The sequence below is a fragment of the Maniola jurtina genome, chromosome Z, assembly GCF_905333055.1.
Source record: "Maniola jurtina chromosome Z, ilManJurt1.1, whole genome shotgun sequence".
NCBI classification, from domain to species: domain Eukaryota; kingdom Metazoa; phylum Arthropoda; class Insecta; order Lepidoptera; family Nymphalidae; genus Maniola; species Maniola jurtina.
This window is the reverse complement of record NC_060058.1, coordinates 5,277,068-5,300,470: the sequence shown is the minus strand read 5'-3', so window position 1 is coordinate 5,300,470 and position 23,403 is coordinate 5,277,068. Positions and strand designations below refer to the sequence as shown.

The 23,403-nt window shown below is 37.6% G+C and overlaps 1 protein-coding gene across 1 annotated transcript; it reads right to left on the bottom strand.

The window, feature by feature from the left end:
• Positions 1-7,314: 7,314 nt before the first annotated feature.
• On the bottom strand, positions 7,315-15,514 carry LOC123880234 (fork head domain-containing protein crocodile-like). Its single transcript, XM_045928231.1, has 2 exons — positions 14,426-15,514; positions 7,315-7,615 (listed from the first exon to the last, which is right to left on the bottom strand). Exon 1 carries the CDS (start codon positions 15,451-15,453, stop codon positions 14,440-14,442), a length of 1,014 nt encoding a protein of 337 aa, XP_045784187.1. The 5' UTR covers positions 15,454-15,514; the 3' UTR covers positions 7,315-7,615; positions 14,426-14,439.
• Positions 15,515-23,403: the final 7,889 nt, after the last annotated feature.

Sequence of the window (23,403 nt, the reverse complement as noted above, 5' to 3'; positions counted from 1 at the left end):
ATGGTCAAGTTAATTGTGGACGTCAGCTTGTAACGATCGTATTAAAAGTTCATATTAATTATTGTAACAAAACAATCAATGTAGGTATATTAATTATCATCATACATTCTTGTTCTACGTACATCAACATTCAACATACATTGTAAAAGGCCACACAAAACTGATTTACTCATAGCAAAAATTTGAGATGGGCAGGTTTATTCACTGTGGTGTAAGCCTACCTACCGAGAAAGAGATTTAAATGCAATAATAATGGTCCGAGACGGGAACAAAAATCTAAATAAGTGCATCGTTTTCACAATAAACTAAGTATATTGTTAAATATCAATAAACATATCAACAAAATTTTGAAGTTATTAATGTTGAATGAATTGTAATAATAATAATTAGAATATTATAATTTATAATGGTATGACAAGATTGTATTCATGACTATGTTATTGTATTATTGCATACCGAAAGGTAGAATTTGGAGCACCTAACAATAATAGTTTTAAGATCTGTAAACTAACCCAAATTCGCAATAAAGATTATTGAATTGAATTGAATTGAACAAAAAATATTTCAAGACCTTTTTGGAAATTTTAATTAAGTATCCATTAAATGAAATTAAAATACAGAAATATTATTTACCGTTTCTGATTAAAACTAAAAAACTAGAAATTCGGAGTAGTTTTCGGAACTTTTTTTTATCGCAGAAATCGTATCAAACCGAAGCACAAAAAGCACAATTTATTCCACAAATTTTATTTATTAATTTATTCGCACAGTAAATATTCTTAGGCTCAGGGCACATTGCGCCTAAATGGGAGCGAAGCGACACCTATTCTAAAATATTTCTAACCAAATTTAATTTTATACACCCTATGTGATATTATGCGTGAAGAAGAATGAAAGAGTGGGACGAGTGCGCGATTAGATTTGTTTTTGTTTTGTTAAATTTATTGCTCAAAATTCGTGCCTATACTTTCTATATTAACTAGCTACGTAGCCAAGTGAAATAAGGTTTTGTTTACTTTGCTACATTACTTGAGAAAATACGCACCGTGTCGCTTCATCTTTGCCGCAATATGCCTTGAGCCTTACTTACCTTTATCTGACACATTTTTCAATTGGAACCGTCCCAGCATGTGGCCTGGATTCAGTACTGAATCCTTCGTAAATATGTTTCTATTTAATATAAATAGAAAGAGTCGATGTCATTTAACTTAACATAATATAATTGAAATAATGATAAGCAATTGTACATTAACCTCCTTTTTATCAAAAGAAATGAAAGCAAATTTAATTTTGATATTGTTTATCTATAACTCTTTACACTTTAACTTTAACTGTGCTCATTAAGCTTGTGTAAGTTAATTATGCTAACATATATATACCTAGCATAATATGTTAATTCGTTTATTACCGAATTTTCATATTATATGCGAATTAATAATATTCTTCTCAATTTTTTAGTTACAATGAGATCCTTAGGTACATAATCAAACTTAATATATTCACACCATATAAGTCGACAAAATACAGCAATACGACGAATATGTGGGGGATTCCTTATAATTTGGAATTGCCTTTCCGTCATATTTAAATGTACTAAGTATTACATAAATTACTAAAATACATAATAGTATTATTGTTTCTATGTCGTATACGTACCATATCAAATAATATAAAGTTTATGTAACTAACAGTAGGAATCTTAGAAGGAATACATATTATATTGACATAAAAGCCTTAAAAAGAAGGTTGTCAGTTTATAAAGAAAGACGTCCACTAGAGACAGGTCGGGCAACGGTGCGGCGAGCATTTTGTATGGCGGGACGGATAATAGATACATAATATTATGTATTATACATCCCGCCGCGCCTTTGTGGACGCTGGTTGTTTCATACATAGCAGGCGGATTTTTGCGTCGCAATGCGGCCTCACTCGGCCCGCCTGGTCGAAGCTATCCCTAATCCATACTAATATTATAAATGCGAAAGTCTGTCTGTCTGCTACGTTTTCACGGCCCAACCGCTGAACCGATTTTATTGAAATTTGGTACAGACTTGGGGTAACATGCTGGGGAAGGACATATGCTACTTTTTATCCCGGAAAATCAAAGATTTCCTAATGGATTAAAAAAAATCGAAATCCTTGCGGGCATCCTCTAGTTGATAGTTACAAAAGTGTGCTTACAGACGAGCAGCACTGGGTCGACGACAAGGAAGGCTGCTGCCGTCGTCGTGTGTCGCCGGATGCCGTCGACCTGACGCCTTTTATCGCAGATCGGCGGCTGCCGTCGACAATCTGACCAATGACGGCTCTTGTCGCGTCCAATACGCGACGGCAGTAGTTATCCCTGTCGTCGACAAAGTGTTGCTTGTCTGTAAGAACACTAAAATCATTATCATTAGTTATTATGTGTATAACTAATATAGTTCACTCTAGTAGAATTATTATTCTACATGCGATAAATAATTTGAAGCCTCAATAGCTCAACCGGTAAAGGAGTGGACTGAAAACCGAAATGTCGACGGTTTTAAACCCCGCCCGTTGCACTGTTGTCGTACCTACCCCTAGCACAAGCCTAACGCTTAGTTGGAGAGGAAAGGGGAATATTAGTCATTTAACATGGCTAATATTCTTTTTTTTTTTAAATTATCTTCCGAGACCGCTGATAGACAATATTGAGGAGATGCTTGTCCGAAAGTTCTAATGTAATAATTGTAAAGCTCTAAAATGTATAACTCAAAATTTAAAAAACCCCCGACACAAAAACTTCTATGAGAAAACTAGAAAAGAGCTGATAACTTTCAAACGGCTGAACCGATTTTCTTGGATTAGGTATAGCTAAGAACACTCTCGATCAAGCCACCTTTCAACCAAAAAAAAACTAAATTAAAATCGGTTCATTCGTTTAGGAGCTACGATGCCAGACAGATACACAGATACACACGTCAAACTTATAACACCCCTCTTTTTGGGTTGGGGATTAAAAATGAGACCGTTTATTTCCTTAACGGTGAAAGAACGATTTCGACGAAATTTAGTACACAGAAAGCTTTTATTACGGAAAATCAATAAGTTCCCACGTGAAAACCACCACCATAGTGTTTTATAAAGACAGGCTCAGTCTCTCTCAGTCAGTCAGCTCTCGGGAAATTATAAAAAAAACCTAATGTACCTAAATGATTTTCACACTAATATTATAAAGGCGAAAGTTTGTATGTATGTGTGTGTGTGTGTGTGTGTGTGTGTGTGTGTGTGTGTGTGTGTGTGTGTGTGTGTGTGTGTGTGTGTGTGTGTGTGTGTGTGTGTGTGTGTGTGTGTGTGTGTATGTTTGTTACTCCTTCACGCAAAAACTACTGGACGGATTTGGCTGAAATTTGGAATGGAGATAATAATATCCTGGATTAGCACATAGGCTACTTTTTATCCCGGAAAATCGAAGAGTTCCCACGGGATTTCGAAAAACCTAAATCCACGCGGGCGAAGTCGCGGGCATCGGCTAGTCTTTAATAAAACTGTAACTGATCGGTATCTTTAGTAATATATGTATTCGTGCTCCATGATTTAAAAGAAAATTATCGGAGGAAACATTATTATAGACATAGTAATACTCAATGCAGTTTTTTTTTTTAAATTGTTTTTTTTTTTAAATTGTCTGTCTGCTTGTCTGTGAGTGCTACACGCTGAAATTACTGAACAGATTTAAACGCAACTTGGCATTTTTACAGCTTATATTCATTCAAGGAATGTAATTTTAACACATTATAATTGTCTAAAGAATGGGTAAGGTAGGCGGATCAACTAGTAGGTGTGTAACAAGTCACTACTTATACCAAATTCAGTGGCGTCTGGTAGCTTATGGAAAGTGAAAGAAAAGCCTAAAAAAGAAGGTTGTATGTATATAAATATATATATTGTTATATATATTGTACATAATATGTTATGTTATATGTATGTGTATATTTTAGGCTGGTTAATATAATTTTGGAGTAATAATACAGATTTTAGGCTGTATTTGATGCGACGAAATCCTTTTTAATATTTTTTTGAACATTGCACTGTAAAATAAATGCACTACCTGTATTTTATTTCATAATAATTATAGACTTATTATGTACAATACTACGCCAATGTTTTATTTTTATACTTATATTAACGAGAAGATTTCGTTAAGAGATTATTTATTTATAACAAATATGTTTGTCAAGTTGACCACCAACAAAAATATAATAATTTAATCTATTAAACATGATAAACATTTATCATAATGGACAAATATTATCAAAGTAAAGACTAGAAAAAAATAATTTGGTGACGTAGACTTGATTTACCTGGGTTGATTGACCTAGGTGAATCAAATCTACTATTTTAAGAGGGGTCTCTCCGTCACTCGCATCATACAAACGTAGTTCCAATTTCATTTGAATATTAAGCAACGAAAGTCCATGAAATTTTGCAGACATGTTCTAGAAACTAATATCTATGTTTGTGGTTTTCCAGATTTCTGTTAAAATATTCAATTTCAAAGTTACGCGGAATTAAAAATTTACATACAAATCTTTGAGCCACATTTTTAGAAAAATCTAAAACACCACAGACACAAATATTAGTTTCTAGAATATGTTTGCATAGTTTCAGGGACTTTGGTTGCTTAATATTCAAATGAAATTGGAACTACGATTGTATGAAGCGAGTGACGGAGAGAGCCCTGTAATGCGGCTAGGTGAATCAAGTACCTACACTATTTTGTAAACTTAACTCAATGCAGCTGGGTGAATCACTTATATAGTGATAAGTAGATTTTAACACCGTTTATCATATTTTAAGAATAATTAATTAAGAGTTGGAAAAAGATAGAAGACCATTTTTTGTGCAATTTCCGCCTCATTCAAAATATCGGGGGGAGTTAATTCAATTCTACTTTCTACTTCATTATTATACTTAATCCACAATAGAACCAGAAAAACTACAAACGAAAAGCTTTGTAATTAAGCACTTTATATTTATATCTGGCTAGTTGGCAAATTAGTTGTTTTTCAGTTTAGTGCCTCATAAGGACGGATACTTTCAGGCTCAATACAGATGCGTAAATTGCATAAAATGCAGTTCGGGTACATATTAGCTAATTAAAGTCGAAATCAATAATAATTATTTATTCAAAGTTGGTACTATTGTACACTTTTTGATTATCAGTTGTTGTATTTGTAAGATGGTTGGTTGGAAGGTTGTAGTGGTGATAATTAATCACTTACGTAATTAAAACTAAAGCTTCGAATTATTCCCAAATACTTAACTACATGTGAATTAAATTTACAAAATAGTATCTATACTAGATTCAACTAGCTGCATTAGGTGAATGAATTAAGTCTACAAATTAGTACACTTAATTCACCTAGGTAAATCAACCCAGGTAAATCAAGCCTACGATCAAACAATTTTTTATCAAATAAAGCTTTACACTTACATAATAATTATTTCTATACTTATCTTAAATGTAATTTAGATTAGTATTATGTACAATTTAATAAATACATTAAGATTAAGTCACCACATAACAATGTGTAGTCTTTCACTCACATGAGAAATAAAAGCTACCACACACTAGGATACCGATGGCGACGATGCCTGGTGGACGCCCAGTGTAGCCCAGCTAAGCCAGTAGACGTGGCCACCAGTAGCTGCCACTTTGGCTGGACGGCCACTGGCTAGTCACGAGTGGCTAGAGCCATCATTATTTGGTCCGTTCTATGTTTCACAGGGCAGGCTAGCTACTAGACACGCAACCACACACACTTCCAGTTTTTTCGCTACTCAATACGATCGTAAATTATTTAAAAAATGTCTTCCACAATTTTTATGGCTAATAATAATAATAGTCGCCATCGGTGGCCCAATCTACAGTAGCTCTAAGATAAGTCACTAATAATTCGATGGGTATTACATGGGTCCATGGGGTGTACGTATAGGTACATATTCGTCACTCGACATGAATTATTTATTTATGATGCTAAGTAATTCTTGTATAGAAAATTGTATTGACTACTTTGTTTTTAGTACTGAATTTATTACGATAATCCAAGTTATAATCATAGTACCTACTATAGTTATTTAGGTATTATAAGTTCTATGGCGTTCACAATAGTAAAATTAATAATTGCATTTTGCCATCATAGATATATATTTCCATGATATTTTTTCGTTGACATTGCGCTAAATAATTTTTTTAAATGATGGAGCATTCGAAAAATTTGTTCGTCAGCAATTACTGGCCATAATCATAACTTTTCACAAAACAAATATATAGTTATAATATTATATGAAGATTAGCATAGAAGTAGTAACATAGTAATTGATTTGATTAAGTAGGTACCTACCTACTTAATAAATATAAAGATAATAGACCTATTCTTTGCTTTTACATAAGTGGTAAAAGTAAAAAAGAAAATGTTTAAAAACTAAGCAATCTAAGATTTTTACAAGATACCTACAGGATGTAACCAGAATGCTAGCGAAAACGAAGACAGTTCATAGTTTTAAAAGTTCACAATATATTGCAAATAAAACACCTGACTGACGCTAGAGATCAATGAACGTTCCGTAAATAAAGCAAATGTTTATTGGCATTGGATTGCGTTAAGGTACCTAGTATAATAATAACGCTAAGCTTTTGCTAGCGTTCTGGTTACATTCTGTATGTTTCATCCAGTTTTACTTATAGGCTTTTCTTATAATTCAGTGTGTTTCCCCATATTTTTTCATTTCGGCACTAAATACATATCTAGGTAGGTACCTACTTCAGAACCAGAATGAAATGCGATAACATTAGCGTCTAGAGTCTAGAAGCTTGTTTAACACAAATCTCACAGAATACAACGCATTGCAACGATTAATAAGTAACATATACCTACTTAGGTACATAGGTCCAAGAAGACCCAATAAAGGGAATCGGCACGGCGTTCGTAGCACATAATATGTGTTTCGGTTTACCAGTTTTACCTACCTATCTACCAACATCGATACAGTACCTACCGCCGAGAAGTATCTGATAACCTACCAACGACACATCGACGCCTGCCAGGAATTATATTTCAACATTGTAGGTAACCAAGACGTTATCGACACTTGAGAATGATGATCCTGCAAAATTGTAAACTGTTGATGCAGTTATCATCTCTCTCCACATTAGTTCATAGGTAAGTATTATTAGCACAAAGTTGCGGAGTAATACTACATAGGTACTCATTACTCTCAATAACAAGGTACCGTCGAAAATTTTGTATAGAAATCCGTTTGATGGCATATCAAGAAAATCGCCTCTTTGATTCCCGTCTTAGGTTCCCGTTGGACCATTGCACAATGTGAACGTGTGTATCACAAGTAGATGGGTAATAGGTATAATGTATTATGTCATCTATTGATGGCCTTATCTTGATTTGTCTTGTTCTCGGAACAGTTCAATGTTTATTGGAATAGTCACAAACAGCCTAGACTATAAATTCGTACATAAAAACTGTACATGTTTGTACATCCATTCCATACTTAGGACCTATTTGATTCATAGGTAACAAATTATACACGATTGCCCTGCTCTTCGCCTCCCGCTGTCTTCAATCCGTTCTACCTGGGACAATATAATAATACAATATAAGCAATTATCATTATTACTAAGAAAATATTATAATAAAATCCTTATCTAATTACTATACAAATCATGCCCTCGTGGAATGGTGCCAAGAATACTGGCTGCATTTCCACGCTGGACAGCCAGGCTGATCCGTTGCGCAAAAAATGAGCCAGCCCTTCTGTTGTCACCAGATGAGGCTATTAAACGCGGTGAAATGTCTCGTAAACATTTTTTAGCACTAAGACTCCATGGCCCCAGGGTCTCTATTATTACTTGTAAAACAACTGTCAAACAAATTATTCATGACGTAATAGAAGAAGGATAAGTATGAGTATGTTGGCATAGTGGCGAGAGTCTGTAGGATTGTGTTGAAAAAATCGCAAGTTAGCTCTTACGAACTTTCAGTTCTTGTCAAGCACCTCCTCATAATATCGGGCTCTTAGGACACGGCAGATAATAAAAATATGCACTCGATGTTAGAGACAACTCGGACTATCTCTCCATCACTTGCAAAAACGTAGTGAGATACTACGAATACTCGGTGTAATTTTATAGACACGTTCTAGAAACTATTTAATCACACTTCACACTAATCACACTAATATTATAGGAGAAAGTTTCTATGTGTGTGTGTATGTTTGTTACTCCTTCACGCAAAAACTACTGGGCGGATTGGGCTGAAATTTAGAATGGAGATAGATTATCTCCTGGATTAGCACATAGGCTACTTTTTATCCCGGAAAATCTAAGAGTTCCCACGGGAATTTTAAAAAACCTACATCCACGCGAACGAAGTCGCGGGTATCAGGATAGATAATAATGTTTAATGTGGTTCACCACATTTCTGTAAAAATAACTAGTTTTAACCTACAAGTGAATATTTTAACTGAAATTTGAAAACCACAGACAGATAGGTACCTATTAGTTACTAGAATGTAATCTACAAAATTTGATTGAATTTGATTGGTTAGTATTCAAATAAGAGGCCAAGTACGTTTGTTTGGAGAAACTGGGGCATTATGACTTATGAGTAAACCCTGTAGTAAACACAAAAATCATGTAGCGGTCCCGCTCCGACGCGACAGGAATTTCTGAAAATCTTTTCGTACTGGTAACACCCGGTAGAGAGATACTTAGTATTTAGATAAATAAAGTAATATGCAAAATATCATGCTTCTAATTATTGATTCAGCTGGTTGAGTTGTAGATAGGTTGGAAGTACGTTGTCAATATATCAGTCAGATAGTTTCTCCTTTTACATAATTATGTAATAAGTACCTAGCCAGTATAATGCTCGCAACTTGTTCCAGGTGGATTTAGGTTTTGTAAAAATCTCGTGGAACTTTTTGATTTTCCGGGACAAAAGTAGCCTATGTTTATTCCCAGTAAGTTAATCCAATAACAGGCTGTACCAATTTTGGGAAAAATCGGTTAAACGGATGGGCAGTGAAAATCCTAGCAGGCAGACAGGCTCAAGTTACCTACCTATAACTAGTTAGTTAGTTAGTAGTTAGTATAACTAGTTAGTTAGTTAGGTAGTTAGTTAGTTGTATATTAGGTACCTATAACTTTTTTTTAAATTGAAAATACAAAACTTGAAGCTAGCCTTATCTAATTACTGTAAAAATCATGCCCGCGTGGAATGATGCCAAGAAAACTGGCTTCTTTTTCGCACTGGACAGCCAGGCTTATCGTTTGCGAAAAGCCGTTCTGTCACCAGATGAGGCTATTGATTGTGGTGAAATGTCTCGTATTTTTTTAGCACTAATTATAAAATTGTAATAATAATAATAATAATTTTTTTTAATATTTTTTTATTATAGCCTACCTCTAAAACTTTTTTATCATAGAAATAGCGTAACATAAATAATTACAATACATAAACAAATACATTTTCATATAAAATAAAATACAAGTACCTATATATGTATTAAGTATACACTGTGACAACTATAATAAAATAATACGAATTGTTATTCAATACTGAGGTAAAAAAAAATTAAGTAAATATAATATTTTATACTGTATATATAACAGACGTAGGTTACAATTTAATACCTGAAATAAATTATTTATTACCAAAAAAAGTTAATATTATGAATGATAAAGTTGTAAAGCTGCTTGAGGTCGTGACATAACTACAAAAAATAATAATCTGTTTTAATCCGGAAATTTTAAATAGATTAAAATCTCAAGAAAGAAAAAAGCTGATAAAACTCTTGCTTATCTTTACGGTGAATTCCCGGAAATGCTTTACAGATTAACTACAGCGTGTGGCGATTGAGGAAAAAATATTATTAACACGGTGCAAAAAATATTATAATTTTACATAAAATGGTATATAATTGACTGATGAATTCTACTTTTATATGGATATAACGTAATTTAATGCTAGAAGCGAGTCTAAAAGTACATAAAATTAGTCTATTTTTAACCCCCGACCCAAAAAGAGGGGTGTTATAAGTTTGACGTGTGTATCTGTGTATCTGTGTGTCTGTGTATCTGTGTATCTGTGTATCTGTGTATCTGTGTATCTGTGTATCTGTGTTTCTGTGTATCTGTCTGTGGCATCGTAGCGCCTAAACGAATGAACCGATTTTAATTTAGTTTTTTTTGTTTGAAAGGTGGCTTGATCGAGAGTGTTCTTAGCTATAATCCAAAAAAATTGGTGCAGCCGTTTAAGAGTTATCAGCTCTTTTCTAGTTTTCTTGTAGAAAAGAAGGTTACATAACCGTTAGGTTCATAATATTATGTCAATTGACAAATGTCAAGCTGTCAAGATGGACGTTGCCTTGATACATAATTATTTATTTGAAAATGATGTTTTGGAAAACACTGATACTTTGGATCGTAGGCGCGGAATAGTCCAAGAAAATCGGTTCAGCCGTTTGAAAGTTATCAGGTCTTTTCGGTCTTTTCTAGTTACTGTAACTCATAGAGATAGTATATAAACAACTGTAACTTCACTTGTCGGGGGTGTTATAAATTTTTAATTTACACTTGTATATTAGGTATATTTCACTAACACAGAATACTACTCTATCCTACTCATTTTTAGGGTTCCGTACCTCAAAAAGAAAAACGGAACCCTTATAGGATCACTGTTTTGTATGTCTGTCTGTCTGTCTGCCCGTCCGTCCGTCCGTCGTGTCTGTCAAGAAAACCTCTGTTTTGTATGTCTGTCTGTCTGTCTGCCCGTCCGTCCATCCGTCGTGTCTGTCAAGAAAACCTATAGGGTACTTCGCGTTGACCTAGAATCATGAAATTTGGCAGGTAGGTAGGTCGTATAGCACAAGTAAAAGAATAAATCCGATAACCTTTTTTTCTTAAAAACTTATTTTTAGTTAAGTACATCATTAATAAAAAATTAAAATGTGTTTAAATTTTCAAAGTAAGATAACAATATCGTATAAAAGGGCTTTACTTGTACATTCTAAATCAGATTTTTATATATTTTTACGCATTATAGTTTTTGCAGTTATAGTGCAAAATGTCGAAAAAATACCCGAGTACGCAACCCTCGGTGCGCGAGTCTGACTCGCACTTGGCCGGTTTTTATCTCTGAAAATGAGAAAGGTCTGGCGACAGTGGGATATTGTACCAATATTATTACTATTACTATTCTTCTTGACTTTTCTTTTATATGTTTAGTTACATGAAAGCGTCTATATTTTACTCGTTAAACACAGTGATAGCCGGTCAAACTTAGCAACTACTTAGTCGAGACTAATAGGTATCTAAGCTTAAGCTAATGTTAGAGAGAACTTAGAGTGAGTAAGTTCTCTGTTTGGTCCTGCATCTACCTACGATATGTGAAATACAATATTAGGCGATGGGTGACGTGACATCAAAGAAAAATAGGTTATCTAGCGTCAAATGTACTAAAATTTGACGCCTGCCAGTCACGTCGAAGCCCCGCCTGTCACGAATATATGTCCGTCTGTCTGTCTGCTACGCTTTCACGGCTCAACCGCTGAACCGATTTTAATGAAATTTTGTACAGACTTAGGATACATTCCGGGGAAGGACATAGGCTACTTTTTATCCCGGAAAAACAAACAGTTCCCGTGGGATTCCTAAATACTCATCCGCTTGATCGATCCGTATGAAATTTGGTACCGAGGTAGTTTGCGTCCCTGTAATTGACATAGGCAACTTTTCATCCCGGAAAATCAAAGAGTTCCCACGGGATCTTTAAAGACCTAAATCCACGCGGACGAAGTCGCGGGCATCCTCTAGTTACTTATAAGTTAACAGTACATAGATAATGTTTGTTAGGTATGTGATGTGTTTTGCCTGTGTCGTTATCGGGCTAGTGTGGGCGCCGGCGGATAATCGTTGCGAATTAGCGTTCATCGTATAAAATTATTAGAAATTAGTGTAGCGTCATATCTTAGGAGAGGATTTTGATTAGGTGGCATTGCAAAGACCATAAGGAGCATTGCTATATAGGATTCAATGTGAAACAGCAAAAATTTTCACCGAAATATATTGTAATCGGTATTAAATTGGAAAATTGCTAAGAAATTAAAGATCTGCATGGAATTATAAAAAATCTGAATCAAAGGAAAGCTTGCATCTAAAGGAATTTAAAAAACCTAAACCTAAAACATGATTTTTTTCTTGATTTTTTAACGTCAGCTAAAGAAAAACCGGTGTATTTTGGCTCATTTTGGTTTTGAATAATTTTCTGGTTATTTAGAGAAAACCACAAAATAATAAACAAAATTCCGTACAAGGGTAGTGGTACATTTAAAACTGGGTAGGTACATTTACGATGCCACGGAACCATTTGTATGCGAGACCGACTTGTTCTGCCTACTTATCAATGTGTGCTAGTTCATGCTGTGAAGGGATCTTTTTGAGAAGACAAATGGCTGTTTGCTTGCTTCAGATTTTTTCTTCACTTAGCGCACTTGGTCACCAGATGGTCAATTTGATATTTGTCCTTGCAACTCATAAAAGGACTGCATATTTGGGTTTGGACTTCAGAGCTTCTTTTTTACTTACATACAGTTACACGTAATAGGCACGGTACATCTATACATATAATAAAATTGTAGAAAAGTGGTGTCTGTACAATGGAAATATATAAAAAAAAAGTAGCAGGGGTTATTATTATATCGATGCCGAACCCGAAATTGTAATTAATTTTTTTTTTGTCTGTCTGTTTGTCTGTTTGTCTGTGTGTTTGTGCACCCTAATCTCAGAAACGGCTTATTCGATTTAGATACGGTTTTCACTAATATATTGTAGTAAGCTTCACTTAGGATTTAGTGTTTATTTCATGTCAATCGGTTCATAAATAAAAAAGTTATGTCAATTTAAAGAATCACGGCGCCTCGCGCCTGAGCGTCCGTGGCTATATAAAGCGCGAAAAGTCACTATTCCACGCGAACGAAGTCGCGGGCACAGCTAGTACTTAATATAAAAATACTTGTCCTAACTGACTGACTGATTTATTTATCAACGCACAGCCTAAGACTTGAAATTTTGACCGTAAGTAACCTTACGTTCCTTTTATGACATAGACATAGGCGTCCACTAAGAAATGATTTCTGGAAATTCTATTCCAAAAGGGTAAGATGGGGTATGAAAGTTTGTATGAATGCGCGTCATTTTTCAAGTTAGGTGTTTATTCTATGAAAATTGATATTTGAGCTTTTGGTTATTAATGAAATAATAATTTGGATTTTCGGGCAATAGTGAAGTAGGTACATACCTACCTAGGTAGGTACATACGTGTTTCATTCAGGGTTTTTTAAATTCCACCAACTTACTAATTCTCAAAAATCCCGCTCTAGAGTTTCGCTCAGGTAGAATTTCTGAAAATCTGTTGATTAAATGGGTTGGGCATGGGTTAAATAGTTAACCTATAGTTAAAGGCCTCACTTGGAGAGTGAGTACCTACATAGTGACATAGGCCAATGTTTTGTCCCGGAAAATTTAAAAGTTCCCGTATTTTTAAAAACCTATATTCACGCGGGCAAAGTTTTTATATAAATATGAGTTTGCATACCTACCTACATGGGTACGTTATAAGTAGCTTAATTTAAATTTAAGTAACTTACTTACTGTTTAAACATTTTGCTATAAGTAAGTAGGTACTTAATCTACCAACTCTACATTGTCTATCCTTCATTCTCTTTCTCTTTACTCTGTGTCTTTACACTAAGTTACCCCTCATTCCTGAGTAGATATAATTAATTAATCACAGATCGTTCCGCGTACAATTTGACCATGGAAAGGCACATACGATTTTAACTCTAATAGGTACCTACCTAAGATGCAGTTTGTTGAAGCTCTTAAACATTAGGTAGGTACCTAAGTATAGGCGCGTGGTTTTGATTTTGAATTCCATAATTTTTTGACATATCTAAACTGAAAGTCCTGCCGCCTACACCTAGCTTGCCTAGTCACGTAGTGCCTACCGTGCATTGTAACGGATAACATCAAACACATGTAAAGTTCGACATACCTATAGGAGAGAACGGAGCGGGAGGCGGCAGGGCCGGCCGCCGATCTGTAAACAGTGGTTATCGACGCGCCGCCACTTGGCTCCACGGCATCTCAGGCTACCGCGCTATATTTATCCGCTCTGGAACTGACGCGGACGGCTAAATCCGATCGGCGCCGTGTGATGCCGGCCTCCTGCAACCACAACCACGTCACGGAACTGCCTGACGCCTACCCCGCGGCCGCCGGGGTTGAAGTCGACCGTAACTCGCACAGCGGTATTCGCGACGCCGAAACTAAACGGTACAAAGCATTCGCAGCGCTTGCAGTACGAACAAAACATAATCTCACCTGAGAGCACTATCTCAGTAGGATTTATGAGCAGCAGCGGGAGCGGCGGCCACGCACGCTTGATGATGGTAGTAGGAGGGCGCCGGCGTGCGGTAGTGGTGGTGAGGCGGCGGGGAGGCCCGGTACGGGTCCGGAGTGGGCGAGCCGCCTCGGAAGCCCGCCAGCTGACAGCTGGGCGGCTCGAACAGGTCGCGGAAGCCCGGGGGCAGCTGCTCCGCCGGCGGCTCGGGCGCGGCGTACCAGCCGCTCGTGGCCGCTCGGAATTCCTCGGCGGCCAGCGCGTAGGGCTGCGGCGAACAGTACACTGCGGACGGGGGTAATCGCGGTTCGCTAAACTCATCCATCGGTTCAGTCAGTTTGTCGTATCTCGTACAGTCAGATCCAGGTTCCCGTTTGGGTCTGCATTCGAATATTCGTGGCTTCACGTCAGGCTTGATGTCTCGAGCTTGACCCAATGCATCAGCCGAGCCGAGCGCCTCTTGTGCCGCCAGCGCTTCTTGGGCTTGCTGCAGCTGTTGCTGACGCTTCAATGCTTCCTCTTTCTCTTTGAGAGCATCTTTTTTCTTAAACCGGCGACGGCGTCTCAAGTAGGAGCCGTTGTCGAACATATTATAAGAGTCGGGGTCTAAAGTCCAGTAGCTGCCTTTGCCAGGCTTTTTATCATCTCTCGCCACTTTAACGAAACATTCGTTGAGACTTAAATTGTGCCTAATCGAATTCTGCCAACCTTGTTTATTTTCTCTGTAGTAGGGAAACCGCTCCATGATGAACTGATAGATACCGTTAAGTGTTATTCGGCGATCGGGTGCGTTCTGTATCGCCATCGCGATGAGAGCGATGTATGAGTACGGCGGTTTGACCATGTCTTTCGGAGTCCCGACGTGCTGCTGGTGCGGATGCAGATAGGGCGGCCCGTAGCCGTATCGATGGTACTGCTCGTAGGCGTACGGAGTGACCCCGGCGGAGTAGCCCCCCGGGGCTCCGCTGCGGTACGCATAGTGTCCTTGTTCCCCGAACAACGCGTGCATCGTGTCCAGGTACGTTCACTGCCACAACATGATCAACACCCGAACGCGATGTCCCCACGCACTTCTCTCACGGCAACAAAATGATGACTGACTGATTTTGTTTAGATTCACAACAAGGCCCGTTTACATAGCGGACGCTCAACGACAGGCGAATGAGCGGGATTGTGGGCGACGCCGAAGCGTGATGCGTTGCGGATGGATCCGCCCTCTCGGATGAACGTTCGTCTCGTTTCGCCGGCTGTTCCAAAGCTATATTTATCTCCCTCTACGGAAGCCAGGATGCGTTAGCTGGGCTGCTATGCAGCCTGGGCGTCGTGCTAGGCGGTGCCTGCCCGGCTTTGCGACAATGCCCGGTGTACTCGCTCCCCTTTCTCCCCAGCCCTTAATGCCCTTTGTTCGGCACAATTGTCAATTATTCTTACTGCCACAATTCAGAAAAACTGAAAGCTAGAGGGTGGAAATTCCTGTTGGTGACAACGATAATAAAACTTTAAATATTGGATAGAATCAGGCGTTACTTTGCGGAAGTTCATGTTTAGCAAGAAACAGTTAAAAATTATTTTGCTATAATCCGCCAACAGAAAAAATCTGTATGGTCAAACATGCAGTTACAAGCTAAGCACCGCTTACCTCCCCAACCAAGCAATAAAGCCAAGTTCCCAAGCAAGCACTGCCACCACCACTCACATGCACCACCAGTCCACCACACAAGACTTTTCCACTACTCTCGACGCACGTTTCGCCCTGACACCGGAGCATCCTCAGGAGATTTCGACTTTACAATGCTGTATTGTCAAGTGACACTTGACAATACAGCATTGTCAAGTGACACTTGCATGTTTGACCATACAGATTTTTTCTGTTGGCGGATTATAGCAAAATAATTTTTAACTGTTTCTTGCTAATAAAACTTTAGTTAAAAGTTACAAAACCAAAAGAGGTTATCAGATGATAATGATGATGATGAGTATTATTCGCAGATAAATTCATCGAAGTTCGTCTAGTTTTAGGGTTCCGTAGCTCAAGAAAAAAGGGAACCCGTATATAAGATCACTTTGTTGTCTGTCTGCCGCGTGACGTGTCTGTCAAGAAAAGGGAATCAAAACCAATTAGTAGATTAGACCCGTTGCCCTACTTATAATCATGAAATTGAGCAGATAGGTGGGTCCTAGCTAACACAAGTAGGTATAGGTAGTAGATACCTAAAGGAAAAAATCCGAAAACCGCGTTCCTACATCTTGTAGGTACGATGGTACGGAACCCTTCGTGTGCGAATCAGACTCGCACTTGACCAGTTTTTTAAGGTTCTGTGCCCGTAGAATGCCCTATTAGGTATGGTTAGCGAAAAAATTCTAAGTCTATAGGTATTAGCCTACCAATAAGCTTTCGCTGTCCGGCCGTCCGTCCGTCTGTCTGTCAGCGGGCCGTTTCATGAGCTGTAGACACTTAGTTAGGTTGGTAGAGAGTTGAAATTTTCACAGATTGTGTATTTCTATTGGCACTAAGTATCACAACAAATAATAAAATATTTCAAAATGGCCGCCATGCAAATTAAAAATGAGGTGTCAATCGATTCGTTTTTCGATTTACAATAGCAAAAATTTTTTTTGCTATTGTATCGAGTGGGATGTCAAATGAAAGAGGAAAAATATTGATATTGTAGATACATTAAACATTAAAGTAAGTACATTGTTATTATTAAACTCCCGACAGTGCCAACTCCTCAAACATGATGCTACGCCTACGGGTATAAATTATCCGCTTAAAACTTTAGAAAAAGTGGACCGAATTCAAAAGCACTGATGGACGTATGAATTAATGATGTTTCAATTATGTAAGTAGGTAGATACCTACTAGACTAGGTAGCAGGGACTAGATATAGATAAAGACAGGCGACATTGTGTCGGTGCTGTAAAGCTGAGCTAAGTAATTCATGTTAGGTAGATAGGTACGTACGTACATACAGTATTTATTGGACCCGGGCGCTAGATGAACTGGAGCTGACCTTGGGTAAGACGCTAAGATATTTTGGAGTATCCACCACGCAGGCGCAGGTAGGTACCTACTTACGGGTTGTCAGACCTTCACAAACCGCCGAAAACAATATTGTGGAGAACTGATGCAGGTTTCCTCACCAGGTAGTAGGTAGCTCCAAAGAATTGAAGGCGTGTGCCCGGGATCGAACCCCACGAACAGGACGCTAACGCGGTCTTAATTACTTAGTTAGGTAGGTAATATTACATGCTATAACCGTTTAATACAGCTAGTGGTTAGGTATATAAAAAGTAGCTTATTACTGTGCGTCCACACACTGTTCTGCTCGCGCAATTAATCGTGACGCACCGCACTAGGTCGTTTGCCTTTGCAACATGATGGACGTCGAAACTGTGGCAGCGTGCGCGCTATTGCTTTTACCGACAAAATAGGGAGCGATGGGCATGAACGAGGAACATGCGAGTAACGCGGCCACACTACGTCTCTGCCTCCGTTCCTCGCTTCTTACCATGCCACACGTGCAGTGTGTGGACGGGGGGTTAGATATATTATGACGTATTAGGTAAGATATAAGATATAAATAACTAATATATTACCTGTACTATACCTGTACCTAGTACCTAGCTACTTACATATTTCTGTTATGGTGCATAACGTTCCTACCCATTATATAGTAAGGATGCCCGCGACTTCGTCCGCGTGAATTTAGGTTTTTAAAGATCCCGTGGGAACTGCTTGATTTTCCGGGATGAAAAGTTGCCTATGTCAATTACAGGGACGCAAGATACCTCGGTACCAAACATACGAATCGATGAAGCGGATGAGTACTTAGGAATCCCGCGGGAACTGTTTGTTTTTCCAGGATAAAAAGTAGCCTATGTCCTTCCCCTGAATGTATCCTAAGTCTGTACAAAATTTCATTAAAATCGGTGCAGCGGTTGAGCCGTAAAAGCGTAGCAGACAGACAGACAGACAGACAGATAGACAGACAGACAGACACACTTTCGCATTTATAATATTAGTATGGATTATTAACCCCCGACCCAAAAAGAGAGCTGTGTGTCTGTGTATCTGTGTATCTGTGTATCTGTCTGTGGCATCGTAGCGCCTAAACAAATGAACCGATTTTAATTTACTTTTTTTTTGTTTGAAAGGCGGCTTGATCGAGAGTGTTCTTAGCTATAATCCAAAAAAATTGGTTCAACCGTTTAAAAATTATCAGCTCTTTTCTAGTTTTCTTGTAGAAAAGAAGGTTAGATAACCGTTAGGTTCATAATATTATGTCAATTGACAAATGTCAAGCTGTCAAGATGGACGTTGCCTAGATACATAATTATTTATTTGAAAATGATGTTATGGAAAACTCAGATACTTTGGATTGTAGGCGCGGAATAGTCCAAGAAAATCGGTTCAGCCATTTGAAAGTTATCAGCTCTTTTCTAGTTACTGTAACCTTCACTTGTCGGGGGTGTTATAAATTTTGAATTTACACTTGTCTATATATTCGAAGCCTAGGTACGCCTCCTTCTAAGGTAGGCACAACCACTAGCAGTTAGGACTGAACCCAAATACGAGATACGAATTGGGGTCAATTTTGTAAAACCATAGATATGTTGTAAAACACATGGTTGGGAGTTGGGACATTGCCATAATATTACAATATTGCCATATACAGGGTGTAACCAGAACGCTAGCAATAACGATGACAGGTGATAGTACCTACTAATGATTACTGATAAAATACCATTAAAAATTTACGATTTAAAAAAAATATAACATCTGACTGACGCTAGAGGTCAACAAACGTTCCGTAAATAGGTCACTCAAAGTCAATGCCGCATCGCATGGGGCATTGATCCGAGTTTTGCACGTTATACAATCAAACAATGCAGGTTTGAAAAATACTAAATCACTAAAACTACAACATAAGGCAAATGGTTATTGGCATTTGATTGTATTAAGGTAGTAGGTATAATTTAGAGCCTCGATAGCTCAACGGTTGAGGAGCGGACTGAATTTCGAAAGGTCGGCGGTTCAAAACCCCTCCCCCCCCCCCCCCCGTTGCACTATTGTCGTACCCCCTCCTGGCACATGCTTACGCTTAATTGGAGGGGAAAGGGGAGTATTAGTCATGAGTAGCATGGCTAATATTCTTTTTAAAAAAAATAACGTTCTGGTAACGACCTGTAAATTCAGACAAACGGAAATGCACTAATCTAAGAACAGCTATAATGTTCGGATAATGAGATGAATGAGCCGACCTTTTTTTCCCTTTCAACAAATCTTTCGCAGGTTCGCTTAGATCAACACTGCCTCCTATGACATCCGGAGATAACTTTAATCACTCGTCGAGATTCCTACCCATCAAAAAACAAAAGTTTATATCCAATAGGTATTAACATCTTCGTCGTAGCGGCAGGGGTGCGCACTAATGCACTGTTGCCGGGTGCCAGATTCGATTCCCGGCCGGGGTCATTTGAGAATTTATAATATCTACTAGATAAAGTCCGTGGCTTCGTCTGCGTGCAGTACCTACTTCCCTGGTTTTATGATATCCCTGCTTATCTCTTTAATTTTCTGGGCTAAAAAATAGGCCATGGTCAGTCTTCGATCCCGGGGACCGACATAGGCTACTTTTTATCCCAGGAAATCAAAGAATTCCCACGGGATTTTTAAAGGTCCATCCGTGTAACCAATTATATGAAATTTGGTTAAGAGGTAGATTGCGTCTCGGAAATTTACATAAGTAGGCTACTTTTTATCGCGGAAAATCAAAGAGTTCCCACGGGATTTAAAAAAAACTTAAATCCACGCGGATGATATCGCGGACATCATCTAGTACCTAAATAACAATATAAAGTATGGATTTCGTCTGGTCTGGTGAGAGGGTTCAGCCTTCAGAGAACTTCACAAGCCTTGGCTTACCAGGTAAGTATACCTACTCCACTCACGGATGTATTAAATAGGTACTTAATCATCCAAGGGCGAACTTGAATCGGAAATTTGAAATCTTCAAATTAAATAATATAATTATTCAATTCCCGGTTACCTAAATCATTTACCCTTACCATCATCCTTACCTTTCAAATTTTTAAGTTTACGTGATTTTTAATAGGTATCTAATTATTCCGAAGAAAATATGAAAAAATAGAGTTTTTAATACAGTTGCTCAAAAAGTGGCGTATTGCAGGGACGTATAGCGTTCGGGATGTGGGCTATTACATACTCGTGCTTTTTCTTTACCTTTCCCGCACTCGTGCTTTTTCTTTCCCAACTGTCAAAATATTAAAAAGAAAAACCAACCATGAAGTTTTTACTAAAAAAATTCATAGAAGTTTTTATGATTCATGCAAATACGTATTTCTAATAAGAAGCTACTAATTTGTTTCAATATCAGATTTAATGATTTGATTGAATGAGTTTGGTTAGGTTTCATTTCATTTCATCTCATTAAATTTCATTTTCATTTCATATCAATAAAAAACTTCTACTGAAGACTTGGCTGTATGGCCATAGTTCCCTTTGCCTACCAGAATGGGTGAAGAAAAAAAAAACTCTGCTTATATTCTACGGTTGGCGCGATTTTTCAGAAATTTTCTTTGCGAGTTTAGTTGTTGGTTGCCTAAAATGAGTAATTTCAACCCTAGTTTTTTATATCTATTAACAATAAAGTTGTTTTAAATTAAATTAAATTAAGTTAGTTGAGTTTATTGTGTTTTTATTATTTTATTAAATTGCTTCATTTTTCGCAACTGTATTAAAAATAGTCGTTCAGTACACGTGCGGAACCGTCATTGCAACTCGTTCCGACTGTCAACCCTCGCCTTCAGCTACGCCTCGGCTCGGGTAGACATTTGTCGGAACTCTTTGCAATGACAGCCTTTCCGCACTTGTAATGAAATATACTATTATACCACAGAACAGTGCTTTATACTTTGACGTAAGATTTTGTACACCTTTATTACCTGTTATCTCCCAAAGCCACCATGATCCGAACTTCATAGTCGCTGATCCGTGTGGGGGACAATTATTACGCAGAGAAGCTTTCAGCTTTTATATAAAACAAGCTGATGCCGGCGACTTCGTTCGCGTGGATGTAAGTTTTTAAAAAATCCCGCTATGATTTTCCGGGATAAAAAGTAGCCTAGGTATGTGCCAATCCAGGGTATAATAATCTATCTCCATTCTTTTCAGGCAAATCCGTCCCGTAGTTTTTGCGTGAAGGAGTAACAAACATACACACACGCATACACATACCTACAATACACAGAAACTTTCACCTTTATAATATTAGTGTGATAACAAATTGGTCTAACGCGCTGGCTGACTTCGTCTGTGTTGGTGTTAGCTGGCGGGCGTGCTCTGCCTTTTTGGAGTGTTTTTTTTTGTTAAAACTGACTGGAAAGCGCTCTAAGGGGGTGCTGTGCGTATGTCGGCGAGCGCCGGCACAGACGGGGTCTATACTTGTATGGTTTATCTAATTTGTTACAAATAATTATAAACTTGACATTGGCTAATCTTTGTAAAGCCAGACGAGAGAGAAAAAAAAACGCGCTGGCTCTCTCTCAGACTGCCAAGCTGGAGTTCTTCGATTTCGATAAGCTACCGAGAGCGCCATCTGTTGGAAATATAAGTAATCTTTTCATAAGCTAGAACTAAGAGCGCCATCTGTTAGTCCACAGATGAATTTCTTCGGCAAGCGCCATCTGTTAGAATTATGTTGAACTTCTTCAACACGCGCCATCTATTGGAACAATGCTGAACCACCTGAACTTCGACTCTCTAGATACACTTGATGACTAAATACTATACTTACCTCCTAGGTGGCGTTAGTAATATTTTTCATGATTTTAAACAGAATTACACATAACTGTTTAAGAATCATTTTAGATTAAATATAATGCTTCTTAAATTAAGTAGGAAAATAAATCTCAAATACTAGGTACTTATAATATGTTTTATTAATTATAAATTCTACAATATTGTTTTTTTCTTACAATTACCAGTTGCTTTACACAAAATAATTATTAGTAAACTAGCTGATGCCCGCAGCTTCGCCCGCGTGGATTTAGGGTCTGAAATCCCGTGGGAAGTTTTGATTTCCCAGGACAAAAGTAGCCTATCCGTAATAACCCGTCCCAGGGATGCAACATGTACCACGTAAAAACATTTAAACGGATGATCCTATAAAAATCCCGAGAGATCACCAGGATTTAGGAATGCAATTCCTTACAGCATCAGGGTTGAGGTGTTGGGTTCTCGAAGTCAACGACAAAGTCTTTACTTGGTACAGATACCTTCAATATCAATCAATTTATACTTAACCAACAGTTTCTAAATCCCATCAGTATTGATGGTGAGGTCCCCTGCAGCATCAGGATTGAGGAGTTGGAATCCAATTTTTTATATTTATATACGTATACATCTTGTACTATGGTACGGAACCCTTCGTGTACGAGTCCCAGTGGCACTTGACCGCTTTTTTTAAGATTTTGCGTTGCTACTATCGCGATATAGCATCGCCACAGAGGCATTGATACAATCTTGGGATGTGTGGTGGACTTTGCCTGAAACCCTTCTTGTTCAGACAGGAATTCTGTTTCAGAAGTGGGCTGGCGATGATCATAATGAAATTAAAGATTAATATGTAACACCTACTTGAAAATGAAATTTTTTGCAGTCAATAAAGTATGAATATGAATTGAATATTAAATTTTTGTTGTTACATATTATAAATTTAATTAAAAAAAAATTACGTATAAAATCTTGGATGAATAAATAAATACTCAAATATAATAAAGAAATCTCTTGTATTATGGCTGAGTAAATAAATAGAACAGTAATTATACACACATACCACATAATATGTGCATAACAAATGAATTATAATGATTTTTTGCTAAAAGATAAAAAACATGATTATGTTGTTTTCATTGGAAAATAAAACACTAAGTA

Excerpts from the sequence above, each read along its gene's own strand:
- LOC123880234 (XM_045928231.1), bottom strand. The coding sequence starts at position 15,453 with ATGCACGCGTTGTTCGGGGAACAAGGACACTATGCGTACCGCAGCGGA.